Raw genomic sequence first — 24,615 nt, 5'->3', positions numbered from 1 at the left:
CCCAATTCTGCCCAGCGCACCCCAGCCCAGCCACGGGGATCTTCACTCTCCCCATCCCGAGCTGTTCCTGTTCCCGTCCCCAGCACCATCCAGAATATCCCAGGTTGTCGCCCCCACCTACCACACTGGGGTGAGCCCCAAGGATGGATCTAGGGCTGCACAAGGACATTTATTAAAAAAACAAACAAACAAACAAATCAATGAAAACACCAGTCAAGTGGAATGGGGGAGTGGGGGGCAGGGAAAGGGGTGGGGGGCACAAGGAGGGGAGAGCAAGGTGGGGACAAGCAGAGGTGGCTGCCAGCCAGAGCACAGCAGGGAGCAGAGGCCAGCACAGCACCGGGCAGCCACCCTCCCTGGCACTCAGAGGGGCAGGACTGGGGCTGGCAGCCCCCCACTCCCCAGCTGGCAGCAAGGACAGGCAGGGAGGATGTACAGGCAGGGAAGGCAGACCTGCCTCGGGGGAGGGAAGAGCTGACAGAGGCAGCAGGAGCTGGGTGTGCAGGGCAGAGCCCCCTGCCCAGCAGGACCCTGGCCCAGGAGCAGCACCGCTGCGGGCAGCGCGGGGCTGACCCCGCCGTACATTCAGTGTGAGGGGCAGGGGCTGCCTGTAAGTGGACGGAGCAGAAACCAAAGCACTTGTGTGCCCCTGCCCTGTCACAGGGAGTCAGGGCAGAAGGCACGATCCCAGGTAAGGGGGATGCACAGGGATCAGGGGGCTCCCCCTCCCCAGGCAGAGGCAGGAGCTCAGTGCTGTCCCTACCCTGGGCAGATCCTGATGAGGCAGCTCCAATTCCCTAGGAGAGGCAGCCAGAGCACCTCAAGCATAAAAGCACCACTCCCCCAGCCCCTGTGGCTTCCCAAGAAGGAAAGCCCAGCTCCCCAGGCTGCTCAGCAGCACCAATCCCTCCAGCAGCTCCTACCAACAGAAAGAGTGGGGCTGGATCCCACAGGAGCCCTGTCCCTCCCATGGGAGGACCGGTGGCCACAGCAGATCCAGGCCAGCCCTCACTACTTGTCGATGAGCCCCCCCTCCTTGAGCTTGAAGTAGAAGAACTTCTCGAGGGTGTTGGCACACTTGCAGTAGTCGCTGTCGGGCGGGTTGTACTCGCGGCAGTTGGTGATGATGCGCTGCAGGTCGGCGATGAACAGCTTCTTGGTGACGTAGTAGCGGTTCTTCAGCCGCTCCGTCATGGTCTTCAGGTCTGCACGTGGGACAGGTCAGGACCCCTCCCCAGGTTTCTGCATGCCCCAGCCACTGACATGGATACCAGCCATGTCTCAGCTCACCCCTCTCTCACTCTGGACCATCCCCAGGCTCCCACCGCCCCAAGCACGAGTCCCCAGCACAGAGCCCACGATTAATGTGGGGTTCTCAGCCTCCTCTTCTGCAGTCCTGTCCTGGGGGGCTGGACACAGCAACCTACCAATGGGGAAGCGGATGATCTCATAGTAGTCTGGTGCCTCTGACTTCTTCACTGGCTCCATGAAGGGCCACGCACTGGGGTGGGTCTGGGGAGAAGTGGGGGGCAGTTGGAGCAATGAACACACAACCCTTGTCTGCTCCAGCACCCAGGGGTGCTGCTTCCCCCACACCTGGGTCACCCCAGCAGTCCCCAAGGGCAAAGCCCTGTACAGCCCATCCCAAGGGAGGCAGCTCTGAGGGCTGTCAGGTGGACAGGCACCCCGGAGTGAGGGTCCTTTCCTGCCCACACCTTGATCTGGGCCAGGAGGTTCTTCAGCATGTTGTAGAGCTGGTCTGGGTCCTTCAGCTCCTTCCTGCAGGACAAAGGCAGTGCCCATCAGCCTCTCTCCACTCCAGGGCCAGCAAAACACCAAGACTGAGGCACAGCCCGAGCTGAGCCCCCAGCCCTGCTGCTGCAGATCTACCCCCACCCCATGCAGCACTCACCCCTTCTCCTTCCCCAGTGGTTTCCATCCTGTTTCTCCTGGAAGACAAGTGCCAGTGTCACCATGTCTGCACTGCAGCCATGGGGAGGGAGCACAGAGCCCTCCTGCCAGACCCCCTGCCAGGACTCACGGATGCCAGGCACGCTCTCGATGGGGATCTGCCGCACCCCCTCCTTGAAGCAGGTCAGGCCCGGGTAGACTTTGCGGATCTGCGCCTGTTTCCTCTCGATCAGCTTCTTGATGATCTGCAGGGAATGGGGGTTGGAAGGGTGCAGAGGAGTGGGGGCTGCAGGATGCTCCAGGGAGCCACACACTGTGATGTGGGACCCCACAAACCCACCGTGCAGGACCAGAGACAACCCCAGCTAATGTCAATGTCACCAGTGCTCCCTCACTGCCCTGCAAGTCTGCTCTCAGGGCCAGCACAGCCCCACACCTCTCCTCTGCTTTTGGGGATGGCTGCAGTCACCCACCCTTGTGCCCACCCCTGGGCCATACCTCCTTCTGCTTCTTGATGATGTGTGAAAGCTCGGTGTAGGGGATGCGGGGGTTCAGCTCACACTCCATCAGGGTCGCCCCCTCGTAGTCCTTGATGTATCCCAGGTAGCGGCTCTTGGGGACCTTGATGTCCTTGGAAAAGCCCTAGGAGAGAGAGGCAGGTGGGAGAGGGTAGGTGGGAGGAGGCAGGTGTGCAGCAGAGCTGGGAGCAGCTCCCAGGGAAAGGAGCCCACCTGCTTTTTGAAGTAGCCAATGGCGTACTCGTCTGCATAGGTGAGGAAGTAGAGGATGTTGTGCTTGATGTGGTACTCCTTCAGGTGGTTCATCAGGTGTGTCCCATAGCCCTTGGGGAAGCACCATGAGACAAGGACCCCCCCAGGCAGCCCCAGCTGGGATAAACAACCCCCTCCCACCCACGGAAAGGGCAGCTGGAAGATGAGCTGGAGCAACTACTGCAGCTTGGGGCTGGCCAGTGCAGAGCAGGTTTGGCTGCCCAAGGGGCTACACCAGCTACAGAGAGACCATCCTGCCCACGCCAGGGTGCGTGTGCCCACCTGCCTGCTCTCACCTTCACTTGCTCATTGGAGGTGACAGCACAGAAGACAATCTCCGTGAAGCCTTGGGTAGGGAACATGCGGAAGCAGATGCCCCCAATCACTCGTCCATCCTTGATCAGTGCCAGGGTCTTGTGCTTCCTGTGGGCAGCACGGCCGAGGGTGAGGGGAGCCCCCCACACCGGCCCCCATGCACCCCCCAGCCACGCACGGGTCAAAGACGAGGCGAGTGATGTACTCCTTGGGCATGCGGGGCAGCTGGTGAGAGAAGACATTCTGCAGCCCCACCAGCCACATCAGGATCTTCTTGTTGGATTTCTGGGAGAGCGAGTTGCCGATGACGTGGAACTCGATGATGCCGCGGCGCTCCTCCAGCCGCGCCGTCTCGTCCCGCGCCGCGTTGGCCGACAGCAGGCTGGTCTGGGGGCACGGGGGGGGTCACTGACCCTGCACACCCTCTTTGGGGGAGCCCACTCACAACCCTGGCATGCTGGGGAAGCAGCTCTGTGGGACGTGGAGAGGGCCAGAGGCACGTCCCAGCAGCCGCAGGGCATACCTCGGGGCCCAGCATGGCAGCAGGGTCTGTGATGGTCAGCATGACCTCGTTCACCAGCTCCATGGGGATGTCTCCCATGACACGGATCCGCTTGGCATCCTCCAGCGTCAGGCTCTCAGGGAGCTTCCTCTTCTCTCCTGGCATGGGAGCAGAGCGGCACATCCAGTGCTGGGAGGGACCACGGACAGTTCCGGCTTTCTGGCATGGGCTCATGGGACCTTACCTGGCAGGGGCTCTGGGGTGCTGGTGTCCAGGCTGGTGGCCGAGCTGCTGCTGCTGAGCTTCTTGCTGAAGAGAGGAGTGGTGGGCACGGCAACGGTGCTGACTGCAGCTGCAACAGACCCATGGTGCCCACGACTGAAAATGCCTCATCACACCACAGCAGCCCAGTCACTGCCACTGCTCTGCCACACCCTGACCCTTTATCCCTCAGCCCCCAAACAGGGGGAGCTGATTCCTGAAATACCTGGGCGAGACACCAGCTGGGCACCCTCTGCAGCTGGCACTGTGAAATCAGCCTCCCAGATCGGAGAGTTCTCACCATAGATCTCCTCCTCCAGCATGGAGAGGAACCTGGAAGGGAGTGGCACATCAGCACACAAGCATCCCAAAGGAGGAGCGCCCTCAGTGCTCCAGCAGCCATCTCCACACTGGGCACCTACTTGGGGAAGTGGGTGAGGATCAGTGTCCGCTTCTCCGGCACCAGCTTGTCCTTCTCCACCCGGAACTTCTCCAGCAGCTGCCGGCGGGTCACCGTGAAGATGGACTTGAGGAGGCTGCGCCCGAAGACGTGGGTGGTCTCATAGCGGGGCAGGCTGTCACAGCTCTGTGGCACATGGCAGTAGCACAGCCACCTGTGGGACAGGAAGGGGCTCTGGAGACAGGGCTGGAACCAGAGACCACAGAGCAACCATATCCCTCCTGGGACAGTGCTGCTGGGAGCAGGCTGGATGAAAGGCACAGCTGACATTCAGAAGCTTTGGCCCCAGTGGGTGCTTGTGGTGGCTGGCTCAGTGGCCCCCTGCTCTCCTCACCTGGTGTAGTTGACCTTGTAGGTGGCCACATCGTCATTCTGGGAGCGCTGACGGAACTGGGACGGTGTCTCCAGCTTCCAGTAGTTGAGGCACAGCAGGAACATCTTGGAGAGCTCATACATGGTCTGGCGCTCCTTGGGCGGCAAGTGGCTGAACTTGTACTGCACGAAATTCAGGACTCCCTGGGGAGAGGATGGGAGGGTGCCAGGGGCTGCTCTGGGCTCTTCCATGCTCCCTCCCAGAGAGTGAGGGGACCTTGCAAGAGCAGCAGAACACAGGACAAGCCATCAGGGCACTGCACCAGCCTGACAGCAGCCTCACCTGTTCAATGTTTGGTTTCTCAAAGGGAGGGCTCCCCAGGGACCCCTCAACCACAGGCTGACTCATCTGCAGGATGCACTTCCGCAGCAGCTGCAAAGACACCAACAGAGACGATCAAAAGAGTCCCAGGAACTGGATGCTCCAGGAATGGTGGAGGTGGCTGAATGCTGCCATGGGGCTGCTTCAATTTCTACAGCCAGGAAGGCACTGGTGCTGCCCTTGGAGCACAAACATTCATCCCCTAGAACTGCCCCCCTAGGGGATTCAGGGCCAGGAGAGCAGTGACTCTAGAAGTGGGTAAGCATTCCAGGTCTCTGGACTGTGGGATGGTTCACAGCCCCAGCTTCAGCACCAGCTCCAAGAGAGCACAAACAGTGGGACAGCAGCCCCACAATGACCAGAAGCTCTGCACAAGTCCCCCCATGAGTGGGGCAGTGAGACACACACAGCCCCAGACGCACCTTGAACAGGTAGAAATACACCTGCTTGGTGTCCGTGTCCTCCTCCTTGTGCACTGACATGAAGAGGTTCTCCACATCCACCACCATGCCCAGCAGACGGTTGATCTCCTCCTCTGAGACGTTCTCCAGGTGGGACACGTGGTCCGCTGTGCCAGAGAGAAATCCACAGTGAGACCAGGGGAGCAGCAGCACAGTGACACTGAGGGACCAGAACCACAGTGACACTGAGGGATCAGAACCACAGTGACACTGAGGGACCAGAACCACAGTGACACTGAGTGAGGGAGCAGTACCAGTGAGGACAAGGGAGCAGCACCACAGTGACACTGAGGGAGGGATCAGCACCACAGTGAGACCAGGGGATCAGCAGCACAGTGACACTGAGGGGTCAGCACCACAGTGAGAACAAGGGGTCAGCACCACAGTGACACTGAGGGATCAGCACCACAGTGAGAACAAGGGATCAGTACCACAGTGACACTGAGGGACCAGAACCACAGTGACACTGAGGGACCAGCACTGCAGTGACACTGAGTGAGGGATCAGCACCACAGTGAGAACAAGGGATCAGAACCACAGTGACACTGAGGGATCAGCACCACAGTGAAAACAAGGGAGCAGCACCACAGTGACACTGAGGGAGGGATCAGCACCATAGTGACTGAGGGATCAGCACTGGAGTGACACTGAGGGATCAGCACCACAGTGAAAACAAGGGAGCAGCACCACAGTGACACTGAGGGACCAGAACCACAGTGACACTGAGTGAGGGATCAGCAGCACAGTGACACTGAGGGATCAGCACTGCAGTGACACTGAGGGACCAGAACCACAGTGACAGTGAGTGAGGGAGCAGTACCAGTGAGAACAAGGGAGCAGCAGCACAGTGGCACTGAGGGAGGGAGCAGCAGCACAGTGAGGACAAGGGAGCAGCACCACAGTGACACCGAGGGACCAGAACCACAGTGACACTGAGTGAGGGATCAGCAGCACAGTGGCACTGAGTGAGGGATCAGCAGCACAGTGGCACTGAGGGAAGGAGCAGCACCACGGTGACACTGAGGGAGCAGCAGCCCTCGCCCTGCCCAGGGGGTGCCACAGGAGTTACCCAGTGCATGGCCACAGCTCCGGCACGGCTCGCTCAGGTTGGTCACCGGCTGCTGCAGGTCCATCCGAGGGGCTGTGGGGGGGTTGGGGTTCTTCCAGCCATTGCACTTGCAGGCGTCGTTGGCCTGGGAAGAGGGACAGCAGTGGTCATTGCAGTGGCTGCCACTTTCTGTGGCCAAAGGATTTCCCTGGCTCCCACCTACCCCTCTTCACCCAGTCCAGCTTTTCTCAGCCCCCACCCTGCATCACCTACCCCCCCAGCACTGCTCCGTGCAGCCCCAGGACCCTGCAGCCCCTGCCCAGTGACATCCCTGCACCTCCCTCGGGTAACTCAGCACCCTCTTCCTGCCCCCCCTGCCCCCCCAGCCCAGCACCCCCATCCTGCACCCCATGCACATCCCAATCCTGCATCCTTTGTCCACGTATTCCTTGCTCTCACCCTCCTGCATCCCTAAATTTCCCTAATACACCCATAAACGTCCTTGCAGCCCCCTCCTGCATCCCCCCTCATGTCAGCATCCTCATCCTGTATCCCCACCCAGGTGAGCATCCTCATCCTGCATCCCCCCTCATGTCAGCATCCTCATCCTGTATCCCCACCCATGCACAGCACTGAACTCCCACTCCGGTATCCCCTGCACCCCCAGCCATGCTCGTCCTTGCCTCCCCCATTCACGCACAGCCTGGAACCCCCCCTCCCGCCCTCCGTGCCCTCCCGGTCCCGCTGTCCCTCACCTTGCAAGCCGAGAACACCCCCAGCTTCTCCAGCTTCTTCCCGCGGGGGAACCCCCGCACCTGCGCCTTGCGCTGGCTCGCCCGCTGCTGCTGGCTCAGCCCGGGCCGTGCCGGGTCGCTGGACCCCGCTCCTCCAGCCGTCACCCCGCTCGCCCCCGCCGTCCCCGTTGTTGCCGTGCCCGGGCCCGGCGGGGGCCGCCCGGGCTGCGCGGCCTCCGGCTCCGCCATGCCGGGCCCGGCGTGCGCCCCGCGCTCACTGCGCCTGCGCGCCGGGAATGCCGGGAGCTGTAGTCCGCGGCGGCGGGAGAGGCGGGGCCGCTGCTCCCGGGACGGCGCTCCCGGGGCCGGTTCGCGTCACCCGCTGTCCCAAACGGGAGCAGAGCTCCCACTCGGGACTGCGGGTGGCGTGTACCGTCCAGAGAGGACCGAGGTCCGGTCATGACGACGCACCGCGACAGCCCCTCACGGGGCGATGGCGAGCCGTCGGTACCCGGAGGAGCCCTCGCACCCCTCCGGTAACCGGTACCGCTCCGCATTCCGCTGACTCCCGCAAATATGGAGCATGGCCACGCCCTCTTCTCCAAATGCGGTGTGTGACCCGCCCTCCGCCTTCTCGCACCGGCTCGGGGTGCGGCCGGCGGGGGGCGTGGCCGCGCCTCCCGACCGGTACCGACGGGCGGCTCCGCCCGCCTGGCCATTTATGAGAGACCGCGCCCCCGCTCACCGCGGGGGAAGCGGATTAGCGCCGGGCTGGTGCGCGGAGCTGCGGGCACCGCCTGGAAGGTGCCAGAGCTGGCAGGGTGGCATCGCACGGGAGTGTTCCAGCACCATCCCGAAGATGGGAGTCGCTTGTCCGAAGGCTGCCCAGGGGATGCTCAGTGCTGCACATAGCCTGGAGCCCCCCGCCCATCCTCCTCTGCCAGGGCAGAGCTGGGCAGAGGTGCCAGGGACATGCCCGGTGCCAGCACAGCCCCGCTCCCCACCCTGCAGAAGCATTGCAAAGCACAGGGCTGGGCAAGACCAGAAACACCGAAACCACACAAATAAAAGTTAGGAATATTTATTACATATCAAAAAAGCCACGTTTTGGGCAGACACCCCGCCCCGGGCCATCGCGCGGTCCCGCTCTGCGGCCAGCAGCTGCCCCCCTCTGTCGCCAGGCTCAGCCTGGTCCCCGTTGCTCCTCTTCACGCCTTGGCCCGCTCGGCTCCCTCCTCAGTGCTGCCAGCTGGCTGTGCCACCGCCGGCCCCATCTGGATGGGCACATTCCTCTCGGGAGCAGCTGGCAGTGCCAGCTTGGGGGCCTCGATGCGGAGCTGCCCATCCTTGGACAGGGAGCAGGTCAGCGCTTCGGCGTCCACCTCCTCGGGCACGTCCCACTCCCTCTTCAGCACCTCGTACTTGTAGGAGAAGGAGCCCTTCTCGTCCGTGCTCTGCGTCTCCTTCTGCCCCACCAGCACCACCTTCCTGCCCACCACCTTCACCGACAGCTGCTCGGGCGCAAAGTCCTTCACGTCCTGGCAGACAGAGAAGCCGTCCCCAGAGCCCTGGGTCAGGGCTGCGCTGGTGCTGGGGGCGATGCCGAGCCGCCCGGGGCTGCTCCCGCTGCTCAGGTACTGCTCCACGCTGCTCATGAACTCCCGAGCCCTCTCCATCTCCAGCCGCATCTCCCGCTCCAGCTCGGCGAACAGGGTGCCTGGATGTGGCCAGAGGGTGCGGATGGGTCCCAGCCACGGGAACAGCGAGCTGGACATGGGCGGCATGAAGTGCAGGCGGCAAAGCATCTCTGCTCCAAGGAGTGCTCCTGGCTGTGCTGCAGCTCTGGGCAGTGGCTGGAGCCGTGCTGGGCTGGGGCAGGGGAGCAGGGGATTTTATTCTCCCCTGCCCAGGGGTGTGTCCCTTCCAGAATGCTCTCTCCCCCCACGCAGTCTCCTGGAGCCATCGCCTATTTTTGAGAGGCTGATTATCCACCAGCCAAAATAGCAGCGCCTGTTTCTGGGGACAGCTCACATGCCACAAATAGGGAGCCGCAGTCAGTGCCGGGAGCTCAGGTTTCTGCAGAGCCATCGTGATGCAGCAGGGCCCACGGGGCCATGGCCGGGGGGCTACAGAGCCCTTCCCTGGCCCCCCTGCTCGGGGCTCGGTGGAGGCAGACTCCACTGTGCCAGGAGCTCATCACTCCTGCCAGTGCAGCAACTAGTCCCACCTCTAAAGCACATGTCCCATGTCATCTGCTGCCAGGCACTTCTTTCACTTTCTGGGACCCCTCTCCCTGTTGGCCACCCCCATCCTGTCCTGATCCCTCAGCACCCCACTGCACATCCCACCTGGGCGTGGGGCCACAAACTGACTCCTGGTCTCACCTGAGGGGACCTACCTGGGCACAGATGGGGGGAAATGGAACACAGCGGAGGGAGGGGGAAGGCAGGGAGGAGACAAGCCCAGACTCACTCCATGCCTGGGAAACGCAAAGGGCACAGATTTTTGGCAAGGGTGGCTCAGGCATCCCGCTCAGAGGCTGAGGTGATGCTGCTAATTATAAGCCAGGAGAGCAAAGCCGTAAGAGTCAGGGCGAAGGTATGCCGGGCACGACGTCAGCCGTGCCTCTCCTCACGGGTGAGTAACAAGAATGAGCTGGAACGGGCTGGAAAGAGCTGAGCTTTTCTCCCGAGGGTGACGTAATGTGCGGGACAAGGCCACGCCTCCAGGGAACGGGTTTAAAAACCTCCGGACGGCAGCAGCCGGGCAGAACGCTTCCAGCCCACTGGAAAGGGGACAGAAGCAGCAGCAGCACCAGCAGCCACAGCAGCAGCGATGCTTTGCCGGATGCACCTCGCACCATTCGCCTCCAGCTCCCTGGCCAGCCGGCTGGGCACAGTGAGGACCCTCTGGCCGCATGCAGAGACCATCTTCACCGAGCTGCAGCAGGAGATGGAGAAAGCTCGGGAGTTCATGAGCAGCTTCGAGCAGCTCCTGAGCAACCACGGAGCCATGGCCATGGAGCACAGCCCGAGCACCAGCATGACCCTGACCCAGGGCTCTGGGGACGGCTTCTCTGTCTGCCAGGACGTGAAGAACTTCACTCCCGAGGAGCTGTCGGTGAAGGTGGTGGGCAGGAAGGTGGTGCTGGTGGGGCAGAAGGAGACGCAGAGTGTCGATGAGAAGGGCTCCTTCTCCTACAAGTACGAGGTGCTGAAGCGGGAGTGGGACGTGCCCGAGGAGGTGGACGCCGAAGCGCTGACCTGCTCCCTGTCCAAGGATGGGCAGCTCCGCATCGAGGCCCCCAAGCTGGCACTGCCAGCTGCTCCCGAGAGGAGTGTGCCCATCCAGGTCAGCTCTGCTGCCCCACAGACCGGACCAGCTGCTCAGGATGGAGCCACCAACAAAGCCCAGGTGTGAGAGGATGGGATCCGATGGCCACGGCAGGACCGGAGCAGACAGGAGCAAGTCTCGGGTTTAAGCCCAGACAAGCTTCATCAGCAATGATGTCAATTTTTTCACTAGACTGGAATGATTTTGTATCCAATAAAAATCCTTTTGCATTGAATCTTCTTTTGTGTTCTCTGGGTGTTGGCTGATGGGGAGGCTGCGCCCTGCTCTTGGTGCCAGAGGAATGGGATGCACAGAAAGGGAAGAACCTCTCTGGCTTGTCAGGGCAGCACAAAATGGGGTCAGACAGCAGACTCAGAGGGTTCTGTGAGGGAGGGGATCTGGGAGCACTGTGCTGCTAAGGGAGAGAGGCAGGCAGGAAGGACAATCCCACTCACCTGTATAGGAGCAGCAGGGGTGCCCTCACCCTTTCCTCACACCGCTGCCAGCATCACCTCCAGCTCCACAGCCTCAGCCAATACCCATCCCCAAACAATAGGGAAAGAACCACACCAGGCTACCTGGCTGGGTGTGGTGTGAGGCTGTTGTAGCCACACTTTCCCCTTCCCAGCTTGGCAAGGGGCTGATGGAGTCCACCCTGAGCTGCCAGCAGCAGGGAGGGAAAAGCCCAACCCCGGGCGCGGTGCGTAACCACCACAAACAGCCACGCTCAGGCCCGGGCAGGCAGCAGCTGTGTGGGCAGGCAGCAGGTATGCAGGCAGCAACGCCTGTTTGTGCTAAAGCCACCCTGAGATCAGACAGCCCATTGCCCAGACACACCAGGAACGCCAGCAGGTCCCCAGCCTCGCTACTGAGCCCCTGTTGTAAGCAGCAAGACCCTCTTTAAGGTATCACAGATGCCTTCACAGAGAGCCCAAGTCTAGGAAGAAACCAGGCACGCAGGGAGAGGAGCCAGCAGATGGCAACAGCACTGCACACAGTGTCCACTGAATTGCTCTGAGTGGGATCAGGGAAGCTCTTCTCCAAACTGGTCTCTCTCTGGCTGCCTGAGAAAACCAGCAGCATCAGTCCACCCCACACAGTAAGCACTGGGTGGTCCCACAGAGCACCTCAGCAGTCCAGGCACCAACAGCACCCCACAAATGAGGTGTAGTGGGGGCCATCAAAGCCCACACCCCACAGGCAGCCCAGGCTCCAGCATGATCCCAGGCACTCCATCACCAAATCACTCCAGACCCTTCCTGCTTCCAGGATTTTAAGGAAATCAAGCATGAGGAAGAGGCACTGAGACCTTGGATAGCAGATGAAGGGCACACAAGCCAAGGCTGTTCACACCACTCTACTCACAGGCTCTGTGCCCGAGCCTCTCGCAGCCCCACAGCTGAGGGGGGCAATGGGTTCCAAATGCAGCACATCTCCATCCCCAGTCTCTCCTGAGCACAAATGGTGCTGCTGGCAGCACAGGTGGCAGGGATGGAGCTGCAAGGGTCTGCCTCTTCTTCCATACTGATTCCAGGTCCCAGGGTGTTGGGGTCTCATAGTCCATGCAGCAGTGACAGGAGAGCAGCATCTTCCAAGGCCATCGTGCTCCAGGGACAGAGACACCGTGTTCATGAATTCTGGAGCACCATCCCAAGCCTGTCCCACTGCAGAGCAGAGCTCCTCCACACACTGTTCCCCCACCTCTTCCCATCTTGCATTGTAGTTTCCCCAGAAGCACCAAGCAAGCAATAATTCCCACAATTTCCCTCAAGCTTCCTTGAGCACACTGGAGCCAAGTGAACACCAGCAGCACCACTGTGTGCAGGAGCAGCCACACAGCCCAAGCTCAGGAGCCCCATTTCTCCCTCCTCAGGAAGGAAGGGCCCCATTTCCCTACCAAGGTGTGGGACATACCAGGAGCAGCCCAGCACAGCTCAGCTTCCACCAAGAACTGTTGTGCTCAGGTCCAGTCCCTGCTGCATTAAGAAACATGAACATTGTTGTTATGATAGGTTTATAAAAATTTTGTTTTAATCACACAAAACTGAAGTTTGTGATGAAGACTAAGTCAACAGTTCCTCTTAAATACCAGGATGCATAAGACACTGCATTAGGCACTAGGCAGCAGCCAACATCAGTTAGAGTCTGGCAACAGAAGCCATTTAATACCTCCCTTCATTCTTTGTGGAATTACAGGCTTTTGCAATACATGTCATTTCCACCAACAGGTTACCCAAGGTTTCCCCCACCCCACCTCTGTACATCAGTAAACCTTGTGTATTCCCACCAGAGCAGGGTTAACAATATTAGTGGCATCACAACCATCAAGAAAAGGACAAATTTCTATACAAGATTTTTTGCAAAAGTTGCAACAGGATTAGTGCATTACGACAGAACCGAGAGAAAAGAAGAGTTGGCATGCTGGAGTCCAACACAAAGAAAGACAACAGGCAGCTCGTTGGATGTACTATATTGACAAGATACTGATTGGTTACATGGAGAAACATACAATACAAAATACAGAAGAAACCAGTTTTGCTTCCCTCTGCCCCACCCCAAATACTCATCATTGATTTGGTCAATAAGTGGCCCAAGAGCCGGAGTTTGTCTCTAATGCTACAGAGTTTAGTGGTTGTTCTGGGCGCATCGTAGGGGATCAGCCTCAGCTCTTACAGACAGGGAACTTTAAACACGTGTCCCAATATCCCTTTGTTTCCCATAGTGAACTACAGTGCTGTGGGACCTGGCTGCTGCTGGCCTCACCTGCGGGACGGCCACGCTGGCTGGGCAGACACCAGGTCCTGCATCCACCACCACCAGGAAGAGGGAAGAGCAGAAGTTCATATATTAAAAAAGTGACTTAAGACTTAGAATTGAATTAGTATTTGTACAGAAAGGTGCAGGTGGAAGAACTCCCTCCAGCCTATGATCAGAAAGGGATGGAGAATCACAGCGGCGCCGGCAGCAGCCGCCCTACGGTAAGTGCGATCGTTAGCGTGGGTTCCAGTCACTCCTCCACGGGCTCGCAGGCTGCAGCAGCTGCTCAGTTGCTGCAGCACTGGCTTCTGCTCGGCTGGCTGCTCTCCTGAAGGTCCACCACCCGATTCCTGCCCGGGCCACCAGGAGCGTTCTGGGGTTCATTTTTTGGCAGTTTCTTGGCTAGGAAGAAATGGGATGTTAGCAGGGTCCTCCAGAGAGATCAACCTCCTTGCACTGTGTGCCCCAGGCTGGGTGCAGCCTGCTCCAGCCTGAGCCCTCACTGCCAACAGTTTGGGACAGGACAAACGTGCAGTTTGCACTGCGTGCCAAACCACCCCTTCCTTGGCTCTGCCTGGCTGCCTGCTCCCATCTCCATCACCACCCCAGACACAGGGAACCTTTGCAAGGCTAAGGCTCCACACACTCAGGGAATGACCAATCACACCAGTGTGGCAAAGTGCCCCAGTAAGAGCCAGCAGCCCTGGCTGACACAGGACCCTCCTGGGCTGCAGTGCTGGCACTCAGAGCTACCCCAGCCCTACACACAGGCCGTACCTATTGCCATGAAGATTTCATTCACATTCATCGCTGTCTTCGCTGACGTCTCCATGAACAGCAAGCTGTTGTCATCTGCATATGTCTGTGCATCCTACAAACAATCACATCAGAGTGCTAAAGGCAGCCTGGCAGGAGGCCCAAGCAGACTTCATGCACTACACTTGTCAACCCACTAACTGCTGGAGAAACACTATGTCCCACCCTGGGCCAGAAATTCCCTCCCCTGTCCCTGCTCCCAGCTGGCGTGGACAAGCCAGGGACATGCTCCACCAGCAGCCCTGCATGGCCAGTGTCCCACAGCTAGGCTGGGGCACAGCCTGACTGAGCCACACAGCACCTGGGAGTGTGTCACCCATTGCAAGGGCACCACAAGCAACCCTGTGCAAGGGCTGGGTAAGAGCCTCTCCTGAGCACTTGCCTCAGATGAGGTAAGAGCTGTGAAGAGCAGAGAACAAGCTAGGAATGATTCCTCATGTGTCTTGTACCCAGAAGATGCTGTTTCACACCCTGAAGATATCCCCACATGAGTAAGGCAGCAAAGGAGGCTGAGGACAGAAGCTTGTGCTCTGTGGGCCTCCTCCTCCTCATTCATCAGGACTTTCACCAGCCAAGGGCCACATGTGTTGTGACAGAATCAAGGGCACAGACCCTGCTCAGTGGCATCCTGCAGTCCTCAGCACAAAACTTCACTTTCATTCTCCCTCAAAGCATATTTTACATAGCTGCCACCTCCCTCACTTAAGCAAAAAGATGCTTTCCTGACCTGCTAGGGTAACAACTTCTCTGGATTCCCACTCACCTGGAAGTCCACAGCTCTCTTGTTAGCAAGGTCTGCCTTGTTTCCTGCTAGTGCAATTACAATATTGGGGCTAGCCTGCCTCTGCAACTCTTTCACCCAGTTCTTGGCTCGTACAAATGTGTCCTGGAAGCAAACAGGAGGCAGCAGTCAGGAAGGGCAGCCATGTAGGAATCCACAGGGCAGATATGATTAGAACAAGGCTTTCCTGTGAGAAGTGTCCTGCCTCTGCAGCACTTGGCAGCAGGATCCTTTATCAGCTCACAGCCTTGGCCGGAGCGGAGGAAGAGGCCTTGAGCAGTTTTCAAGAACTTGGCAGCCCCAGCCAGGTACCTGGCAGGGCTGTGACCCAGACCCACCCCCAGGGAGCCTCCTGGCAGCCCCCCAGCCCTGCCCACACTCACTGTGTTGGTGATGTCATAGACCACGATGGCAGCCTGGGCCCCCCGGTAGTACATGGGGGCCAGGCTGTGGTATCGCTCCTGCCCCGCCGTGTCCCAGATCTCAAACTTCACCGTTGTGTCATCCAGACACACTGTCTGTGTTAGGAAGGCAGCTGCAAGAGAAGGGGGTTTGCCTCAGCTCCAGCAGGCCAGGGCCCAGAGCCAGCCCAGGAGCTCAGAGCAGCTCTGCTGGCACATGGGAGTGAGCTGAGCCCTGGAGAGGCCAGTGCCACTCTGCTGTGTCACATCCCCTGTTCACAGGAACCCAGAACCACCACACAGTGACAGGAAGGTGGCCCAGAGACCCCAAGAGCATCCACAGTGCCAGACCTTCCAGCAGCCCTGCCAGGATCACACAGTCTGTGGCACCACCAAGATCAAACCTGGGGAGCACCAACAACAGCACCAAACTCAGCCCACTTACACCCCACACCCCAGTTTAGTAACTGCTTGTTATCCCAGTGAGTCCAACACCACGTGTTACACACAGCACAGAGGCACAGATACAGACTGAGGCAGAGCACAGCCCTCCACAGAGGGGCATTAGGCCCTGCTTGCCAGTAAGCCACACTTTCAGCTGTGCTCACTCCCTGCACAGGTCACAGAGTGACAACTCAAGCCTTTCCTCAGGACAGCCCCCAGTATTGCTGCTCAGAGACCCACGTGCTAACCAGCCTTTGGTTGATTGGTGACACTGTGCTAATGATTTCAAGCTAATAAACTACTAGACCTGAAAGCACCATGAAAGTAGTTAACAGAATCAGGCTAGAAACAGCCCCAAAACCCCAGGTCATGGTCTGAAAAGATAATTAAGGGCTATAAACCAAGCTAAAGGCCTCAGTTCCAATTAGAAGCTGGAGCTGAGACACTGGAAACAAAGCCTCAGAGGCCAAGTGTGGGGTTGCCATAGCGTTATTCTCTGCTGTGCTGATCATTACACCAACAAACTAATTGTGAACCAAGAGTTAAAGCATTAACTGTTGGGCTCTATTTATAGCAAAAATCCCAGACCAGACCAAAATAGCCAGTCTTGCTTCTGACACCGCAGACTGCCCCAGCAAGGTCAGCACCTCGTGGCCACAGGCATCTGGAGCTGGCACTCACCTCCAATTGTGCTCTCCTGGTACTCGTGGAACTGCCCCTTCACGAAGCGCAGGACCAGGCTGGACTTCCCCACCGCTGACTCGCCCAAGAGAACAAGTTTGAACTGGCAGATTTTGTTCCCAGCAGCTGGTCCATTCGGTCGGGCAGCTCCACCTCGACCTGCCATCGTGGTCTAAGTGCAGGAGTGCCGAGAGTTAAGGATGCTGCAGGTTCTGCACTGGGATCCACCTGTAGGCAGGTTGCAACTGGAAGAGGAGGTCAGAGTTAGTGACACGCTCAAGGGACCAGCTGTACCAGTTCTAGAGGGTGGCTTGATCTGCAGCCACCATCAGCACAGACTGGTGGTGGTTCCTTCCCACACTGCAAAGTTATCAGCTGTGAGCACCACAGAGCAGTTCCTGCCTGGCAGCAGCCCCTGCAGCAGGATCTCAGTCTGCAGAGCCTCCCTGGAAAAGAGGTAATGGTAATACAAGCTCTCCTCCCCACCAGTGGTCCCTCCAGCACTTCCACCCTGTATGGATGTTGCACACACCTTGCTGGGGTGAGGCAGGTAAGGAGCACCCAGCACACAGTGGGTGTTACTAGAGCTTTGTCTGTTCAAACAGCAATTACTCAGTTCACAGAGGTAACAGAGCTTGACCTTTAGCTCCCTCCTCCTTTCCCGAGTTCACAAGGAAGCAACTTCAGCCTGTCAATGCTGTACAGAGCCATCCCAGTGCCACAGTGGCAGGAGGCAGCTCTGCAGGTCATGAGGCATTTGGACAAAAGGAATTTCTAGAGCTGCCTGTTTGTCCTGAGGCACTTACACCACAACATTCTGCACCTCCCAGAGGGCCCAAGGATGGCCCTGGAGCCAGGCAGCTGGTCTGCTACAGGGGGGCACCTGAGGAGGTGCCCACCTCAGAAAGGCACCTGACAGCAGCTGCTCTCTGGGCACAGGCTGTCCCCAGCTCCCCCTCTCATCCCTGCTGCACACCAGGAATCACCACCCAACCTGGTCCAGAGGCAGCACCTAATGCTTCCCACACCCACCCCGCTGCCTCAGCACCCTTATCCCACAGCACTCCAGGTCACCAGGCCACGCTCCTCACATGGACTGTTCAAAGGCAGCATGAACAGTCAGCATCCCCTGGGATCACCACTCCCCAGCACCAACCTCCCAAGTGCTGCAGAAGCACAAAACCATGGCAGCAACAGCAGGACAAGCTGATTTGCATCCAGAGTTAGCCACAAGTGAATCCCAGGGCCTCCCTAAGCACTAAGCTCTGCTGCCTGCAGAGAACAGGAATGCTTTCCAAGTACACAGTTACAGATTTAGGCACATTTCCTGTACCCTTCGCAACTCCCACTTCCCTGTGGATGATAAATGCTACAGCTGATTGCATCTGCTGTGGATCACCACTTTCCCTTCTACTTTCCTAAAGCAGGCTGTTTGTTGAAAGAAAATGCCCCAAAAGCCAATTCCTCCTCATCCTGAGAGTACCCCAAAGAAACTCTGTGTACATCCTGCATTTTCCCAGCAATTAGATACCAATGAATAAGAAGTTTAAAACAGGTCAAACTGGAGCAGTGTCCTGTGAACAAAGCTCAAGCCTCCTCAGCACAGAGTTTCAAACAGCTGCTTTCCAGGGCAAGGCCTGTCCATCTGTGACTGCTTGAGGTTACTTTAACTATGCCTCAAGTTTAAACAATCCCATAGCTTGACAGGGAACCTCCAGCCATTTCAGAGCTACTCTGGAGCCTGTGAGTGCCCAGCTGGAGAACCCAGCAGCTTACACAACACAAAGCACTTGAGCATACGTTGACCTAGAGACATCCCACCTCAAATTGCTCTGAGCAGGAGGCAGTCAGACACCAGCTGTTAAGCTGGTACCAGTCACCAGAACTGGCAGGTAAGACAGAAACAGAGGAGTAAAATTTCTGAGTGCTGTGGGATGTTTCAGGAGCCAGAGCTGTGAAGTCATTGCTCTGAGTCCCAGCCTTGGGTTAAGCAGTGAAGATATTGTAATTCAGAGTTGAGTCCTTGCAAGTAGCACAGTCAGGACTCCCCTCCCTCTACAGAGGAAGGGCAAACACTGTTTGACAGGATGAGAAAGCTTGATATGAAACAGACCAACAACTGGCTTTGCTGGACAGTGAGGGTGCACTGCTTGCTGTGGCCAGGAGCAGCTTGGTCACCACCAGGTTCGAGAGGCTCAGCAGCAGCTCTGCATCTCTACCAACCTGAAGAGACTTCCACCTTTCAGTGCTTCCCCTCTAAACAGAGCTTGCAAGGGAGCAGCTTGGGTTTAACCTTGTATTTATAACTCCCTGGGCAGTCTATCAGCTCCACTGCTGCTCCAGACCAACATTCTGCACAAACACTGTGTGAAGCACAGCGTGCCTGAGTTATGGCCTCCCGAAATCTGATAGCGGTCATTCCCAGAGCAAAACAAGGAAATGAGCTTGTTGACATCCTCAAGCCTTAGCCTGACCTATATTTCACAGATCTTGATGCATTTTGCCATCTGCTTGTGCTACATGAGCTCCAACAGAATTAGGTGAGCACATCTATGTTGAGCTCACTGTGGACAGCCACTGGTCAGTGCAGGCAGGGCAGCAGCCAGAGCTGCTCCAGTTGTGGAGAACCAGATCATCATCTAAGGGTGGTCTGATGCTTGGATACAAGATTACATGTTCACATGAGAAGTTGCCATACCTTTCAGGTGTTTGAGTGGAATTTAGAGACCCTAACTGGTCACTGGTGGCCTTGGGCTTAGGACACAGCCAAGACCTGGATGCCCAGCTGATGGTCACAGGAGGAAGCAAATAACCAAAGGAAGTGCCACCAATGCTGCAGACACACTCCCTGGCAGGACAGGCACTTTCTGCCAATGCCAAGATGTTTGAGGATTGCAGTCAGGCAGAACTGAGCTCTGCAGAGGCAACAGGCAGCTGAACTACACAGCCTGAAGCTGTGCTAGATCAGCCTCCACCCACCAGTGGACACTGAGCTGAGGAACAGGGACTGCTTCCTGCTCTGTGGAGCCATTTCTGGTGCTTGGGGAGCTGCTCATCCTCACACCTCTTCCAGCAGAGGGTTGGGCATTCACCCCTCCCTGCTCCCCACGAGAACCCCAGCACTGACACTCGAGCCAGGGTCAGGCAGACCAAAATATCCACAGCAGTGCCACACAGACAAGGGAAAGCAGCTGAAGTCCCAGCTTGTCTTGCTAATTCAAGCTGTCAGGGCCATGAAAAGGAAGGGCATGGTGGGGTACTCATGTAATCAAGACTAACAGACATTCATTTTTCTACTAGTTTCTTTTAACTAGTGAAACCCAGCAGTTGGGAGATCACAAGAGCCATGAGAAGGCCCGTGCTGGTTTGTTTACCTGCCCTACCCACCTCCTGCTCACTGAAGCACACACAGGAGTTCTGCATCCCACAGGAAAAGCACTGATTTTTATTTCTTGTTTGCTTTGAGATCAAAGTCAAGTACCAATTCCTGATGCTGTCCCACAAGTAAGAGCTCCAGGTCTATCACTTCTGCAGTTTGTGCTCCTCCAACCCCTCCTCTGCCTACCAAGGTTTGCTGGAGGGGGCTGTACACAGCCAGGAATATTAAATTCAAGAATCTGAGCGCCCTAAATGAGAAAGCACACACCATGGCTGCTGCGCTCCCTGCTTGCCCAAGTGCAAGACCGTTCTCCATAACTCTCAAACCTACCCAGGACAAGAACACAAATCTCCACATGGGAATTGCTGTCAGATCCCCATGTTAACCCCTGCAGGAGACCTCACCACAGGGAGGCTGCTCATTTAAGGTGTCAGAAGTTAGAGAATCTGATATTTTTGCCCTGTGTTAAGCCAGTGGCAAAAACAACTCTGAAAGCTGAGGATATTTAGAAACCCAATCCTGAAGACTCTGGTTACCCAAACGACTGCTGCTGTTCTCAGCTATGCAAGGAGTTGCTTCACTGGGGATTTGTTGGCTCAGAACCAAAATACTCAAGACAAAAGCCCCAGTGAAGTATTTATCTCGTTAAATAGCTGACAGCGTTACATGAATTCCTTGGCAAAGGAAGCCCTGAAGTTACCCAGTGGTTTTGCTTCACCTCACACTGCACAGGCAGCTGGCCCAGGGCTGCAGAGTCAGCTTCAGGACATGGAGCCAGGAGCAAGCAGGACCAGCAGAAAGTGTGGGTCCCACCAGAGCCACACACAGACCACACCAGCCCAGGCTAGCACAGCATGGAATGTCAACTCAATATTCCAATTCATCAATATGATTAATCAGAACAAACTTCCTGAGCCTGGTCAGGAAGGAGGAGGACCCCCACCTCTTCCAGGAGGGTCCAGGCTGCAGAAAAAGGAGGAACAGACCTAGCTGCTACAGAGGAGAGCCAGGAAACACTCAACCTACAGAGCTCAGTCCCATCAGTCCCAGATCCAACCAGGCTCATGCTTTACCTGTTGGCCTCACTCCAAGATTGCATGAGTTTCATACTCTACCTTTCCACAGAGAATTCTCTGCCTTCCTACCTTCTCCCTCCCCACAGAAATGAGCCCTCAGTGCCCTGATCAGCAAGGACACAGTCTGGAGCTCAGGATCTGCTCTGAACTGGGCCACTCTCCACTTCAGCTGGCAGGAGCTGCACTACAGCCCTAAAGTGCAGATTCACAGACCCAAATCAGCTCAGACAGCAGTTTCAGCAGCACTCCCAAGGCTGTGACTAACTCATGATAGTGTAACAACTTCTCTGTGCAGTCCCACATCCAAGACTCACAAAGATTTGGACATGCTCACCTTAAATTAGAGGTAAATAGGACTTCCATTCCAAAGTTGAACTCTTCATTCAGCTACAGACCTGAATTAGTACCATCTTCTCATGCTGTTGATACACACATCTGTTTCCTGACATTTGCACATCCATGGCCTCTGGAGCAGCCCCAGCAGCCAGCTGTTTTCCAAAGCAGCTTTTCCAAAACAACTCTATCCCCAGAGATTTCAAGGCCACCACCCTGCTGTGACAATCCCTCCAGCACAGACTTCTGTGGAAGAGTTTTACATCACCTCCATCTCCCATTAGCTGCAACTAGCTCCCTGTCCCACATGGCTCCCTCTTGGAGCCCTCACCTATTTCCAGTTATCCTCAGCACAGCAAGGATGGAGTATCAACCCATGCATTCAGCCTGGACTGATTCAAATGGAACAAAAGCATCAAGGTTTTAATTCTTCAGCAAAGCTTTTTTAACTCCTGTTCAGATGCCCTCAACAGACACAGCTTCACTTTGACCAGACACTCAGCAACACATGCCTTGGATAGCACCCACTGTTCAGTCAGCAAGAAGGCAACATCAGCAATGCAAAGCAGCAAACTGCCACCTGCACTGCAAGGAATCTGTGACCTTCAGAATATCTTTCCCAGACTGCACAAAGATCTCCTGCCTCAAGCAGCTCCTTATTTGGAGTGCTACCAAACCAAAGCAAACATGAAAAACAGTGTTTTCTTATCTGTTTATGCAGAGTTGCTCCAGCAGCTCGTTCCTGTGCTCCAGGGGAGGACAGCATTCCCCCCAGACCTCAGATGAATTTTATACCTCCCCAGTACTGTCACATCCAGGAAGGTTTCCTGTTTCTGGCCAGTGTCTAAGTGTTTTCAGTGTTATTCTGACAACTTCTCAGGACTTGCATAAGAGGCTGCAAACTTCATACCCCAAGGGAAGAAAACAGCTGACTCCAACATTTCCACATTCTATCCTCTTTTAAGTCTGCTGACAGGAATACTCTGGGCTACACCCACTTCATTAGAAGCGTTCCCATTTCATTTCCTGTGTCTGAAAGCACTCGGCATTCCTTCCCCCTCCCTCTCCAGGGAGATGCCATGACCACCATCCAGAACTGTGCAGCAGCTGAAGAAGTTTGGATGCAGAGCTGATGACTGGCAGGGCCTAGAGCAAGCCTGGATCCCTGCTGAGATGCAGAAGGGCTTTGCTGGGATGGAGATAATCCCACATCTCAGCACAACAGTTTGGCCAAGCACACACACATCACCAGACAGCTCCTTTACCCACTGCCCAACTGTCCAATTGGCTGGGAAATCTAAAAATTGGTGAAATCTCAAACTGGGAAACCAAAACCACTACACCGACTCATCAATGGTTTCACAGGAAAACAAAGTGTACTCTACTAATGCCAAACTAGATAAATGTTTTATCTTACTATATTCATATCCACATGCCAAGCCAGCCTTTCCCTCCTGCTCTCCAATAACCCAAACCCTCTCCAGGAGTCCATTTCACCTTGCATGGGTTGTCTCAGCACCCACTTACAGAGCCTACAGTGACCCCTCACTGCCTGCACAGCCTGCAATCAAGTGTCAGCTAAATCAGCCAGAGCATCTTAGCAGAGAAGGTCACCCCAGAAGCAGATTTTTGGTCTGAAGGTATTGACTGCTCCAGCAAACTACTGTGACTCATGAGGGGTCTGAGGTGATTTCAACACTGAGACCCAGCTATGACCCCAACCATTCCTGTCCTTGACCTCCCAGATCCAGCCAGGCTCGCTTGCCTCACTCCAAGAATGCATCAACATTGTCCTGTAGCTGCCTACAGCCACTATCCTGCATTCTTAACCCTTTTCAGACATAATTCTTTCACCTTATTATCCAGGTGAGCTGAAAAGAAATGTAAAAGGCTTTCAGAGTCAAGGCAGCAGTGGGTATCAGTGGGTATTTGCAGGAAGCTCCCCCAGCATGGCATGCCAAGACAATGGACTGAGTTGGCGTTTTTGGCCCCAGCAAGGCTCAGAGGTGGCTCAGGAGCCCCAGCAGAGCACAGGCCCAATGTGAGGCTGTAAACAGGGCAGCCCAAGTGAGCTGACCCTCCACACAAAAAGCTAAGAATAGCAGATGCAAGTTGTTCCACACCAGACTTAAAATAGTCCCTCGACATGTTCTCCTCTCCAGCTTCCCTCCAGCACTGAAAACAGCCAAGGTCAGAGCTCCAGCAGCACAACTGAGGGCAGCAGGGCAGGGGTCAGAGCTGGCCTGGGCTCCCTGCAGGTCCCAGCACCACTCCCAGCTCCTGCCCAGCCCCAGGAGCATCACCAGGAATAAGGTGTGAGCAGTTTCCCCAGGATTTAGCAGGGCAAACCTGTTGCTCACGCTCACAGCTGCATCCCGGTGCAATCCCACCCCCAGCTCACACACCAGGGTCTGTCCTGCTGTGACAGAGATAAGGACAGCCTTGCTCGAGATCCCCTTACAGACAAGCCACAAAATGTCCTTGCAGCCCCAGGGCCCTGCAGCCCCGTGGGTTTCCCTTCACAAGGGCCCTCGAGGGGCACAGGGCTGTGCTTGGCAGCAGCAGTGGGTGAGGCCAGGCTGCCCTGGAGCCCGTTTGCAGCAAACCAGTTCACTTCCCTCACTCCAGCAGCTCCCGGGACCCCAGCTGGGCCTCCCAGCTCCTGGAGCTTCCATTCCCCGCTCAGAGGCTGAGCAGCTATTACAAAACACGATCCCACCATGAAAACCCCTTCCCCAACCCCACTGAACTCCACTCAGCCGCGGCTGTGACAGACGGGAACCGGGACACAGCTCCCGGACAACCCCACGGTACCGGCTGCTCCTTCCCGCTGGCCCGGGAGGAGCCCGACCCGAGCACCCACAGCGCCGCCGGGACGCCTGCCCTGAGCCGGGCACCGTGCCCCGGGCTCGTCTCCCGGTACCGCAGGCCGGAGCCGCCGCTGCCCCGCCTCGCACGGCACGCAGGGCCCCGCTAGGCCGGCACACGGCGGGGGTACCGGGCCGCACACAGCCCCCGCCCCGCCGGCGGCAGCGCCCGTCAGCTGCAGCCCCAGCGCCGCCCCGCCCGGCACGGCGGCGCCACCGAGCCGCCGCTCCGCTCCCGCCACGGGGCCCCGCAAGCGGCGCGGCCCGCCTGCCGCCCTCGGCAGAGCGAGATCCCGGGGAACGGCTCCACCGCCTCGGGCCGGGCTCGGCCACCTCGGCGCGAAAGGCGCGGCCGCACTCACCGCCCGCAGCGCCGCTCCCGCCGGTGCGTCTCGCAGGCCCCGGCCCTCACTTCCGCCTTTACCCGTTCCGCTTCCGGACCCCACCACCCCTTCCGCCCCTCGCTCTCCGGCCACAGGCAGACGCAGCTGCCAATCACCCCCCTTCTGCCCCGCCCCCACCCCGCCCCGGTGAGCTGTGCCTGACGTCATGGCGCTCCCGCGGTGACTGCTGGGAGTTGTAGTCCGGAGG

General features: G+C 57.4%; 4 protein-coding genes across 5 annotated transcripts; 1 reads left to right on the top strand and 3 right to left on the bottom strand.

Annotated features, from left to right (window-relative positions):
- Nucleotides 1-156: 156 nt before the first annotated feature.
- Nucleotides 157-7,792, bottom strand: KAT2A (lysine acetyltransferase 2A). The gene is made up of 18 exons (XM_041462983.1): nucleotides 7,178-7,792; nucleotides 6,444-6,567; nucleotides 5,336-5,481; nucleotides 4,875-4,964; nucleotides 4,554-4,735; nucleotides 4,182-4,373; nucleotides 3,986-4,092; nucleotides 3,743-3,850; nucleotides 3,520-3,656; nucleotides 3,175-3,383; nucleotides 2,978-3,104; nucleotides 2,643-2,753; nucleotides 2,410-2,553; nucleotides 2,042-2,156; nucleotides 1,913-1,949; nucleotides 1,716-1,779; nucleotides 1,428-1,512; nucleotides 157-1,205 (listed from the first exon to the last, which is right to left on the bottom strand). Exons 1-18 carry the CDS (start codon nucleotides 7,403-7,405, stop codon nucleotides 1,012-1,014), a joined length of 2,400 nt encoding a protein of 799 aa, XP_041318917.1. The 5' UTR covers nucleotides 7,406-7,792; the 3' UTR covers nucleotides 157-1,011.
- Nucleotides 7,793-8,221: 429 nt separating this feature from the next.
- LOC121351111 (heat shock protein beta-11-like) lies at nucleotides 8,222-9,111 on the bottom strand. Its single transcript, XM_041462987.1, has one exon. It carries the CDS (start codon nucleotides 8,959-8,961, stop codon nucleotides 8,365-8,367), a length of 597 nt encoding a protein of 198 aa, XP_041318921.1. The 5' UTR covers nucleotides 8,962-9,111; the 3' UTR covers nucleotides 8,222-8,364.
- Nucleotides 9,112-9,920: 809 nt separating this feature from the next.
- LOC121351112 (heat shock protein 30C-like) lies at nucleotides 9,921-10,724 on the top strand. The gene has a single exon (XM_041462989.1). The coding sequence runs from the start codon at nucleotides 9,992-9,994 to the stop codon at nucleotides 10,574-10,576; it is 585 nt and encodes a 194-aa protein (XP_041318923.1). The 5' UTR covers nucleotides 9,921-9,991; the 3' UTR covers nucleotides 10,577-10,724.
- Nucleotides 10,725-10,869: 145 nt separating this feature from the next.
- RAB5C (RAB5C, member RAS oncogene family) lies at nucleotides 10,870-24,522 on the bottom strand. Of its 2 annotated transcripts, XR_005954758.1 has the most exons (8): nucleotides 24,387-24,522; nucleotides 16,370-16,614; nucleotides 15,227-15,378; nucleotides 14,826-14,948; nucleotides 14,024-14,117; nucleotides 13,253-13,648; nucleotides 12,404-12,465; nucleotides 10,870-12,094 (listed from the first exon to the last, which is right to left on the bottom strand). XR_005954758.1 is itself a non-coding variant. In XM_041462986.1 (6 exons), the coding sequence occupies exons 2-6, from the start codon at nucleotides 16,533-16,535 to the stop codon at nucleotides 13,533-13,535; spliced, it is 651 nt and encodes a 216-aa protein (XP_041318920.1). In that variant the 5' UTR covers nucleotides 16,536-16,614; nucleotides 24,387-24,522; the 3' UTR covers nucleotides 12,628-13,532. The 2 variants fall into 2 exon arrangements, 1 of the variants encoding a protein (XP_041318920.1); XM_041462986.1 differs by lacking the exons at nucleotides 10,870-12,094; nucleotides 12,404-12,465 and having other exon boundaries at nucleotides 12,628-13,648.
- Nucleotides 24,523-24,615: the final 93 nt, after the last annotated feature.

This window comes from Pyrgilauda ruficollis, unplaced genomic scaffold (genome assembly GCF_017590135.1).
Source record: "Pyrgilauda ruficollis isolate IOZ18807 unplaced genomic scaffold, ASM1759013v1 scaffold161, whole genome shotgun sequence".
Classification (NCBI taxonomy): domain Eukaryota; kingdom Metazoa; phylum Chordata; class Aves; order Passeriformes; family Passeridae; genus Pyrgilauda; species Pyrgilauda ruficollis.
The sequence above is the reverse complement of the archived record's forward strand: the minus strand, read 5'-3'. Positions and strand labels throughout refer to the sequence as shown.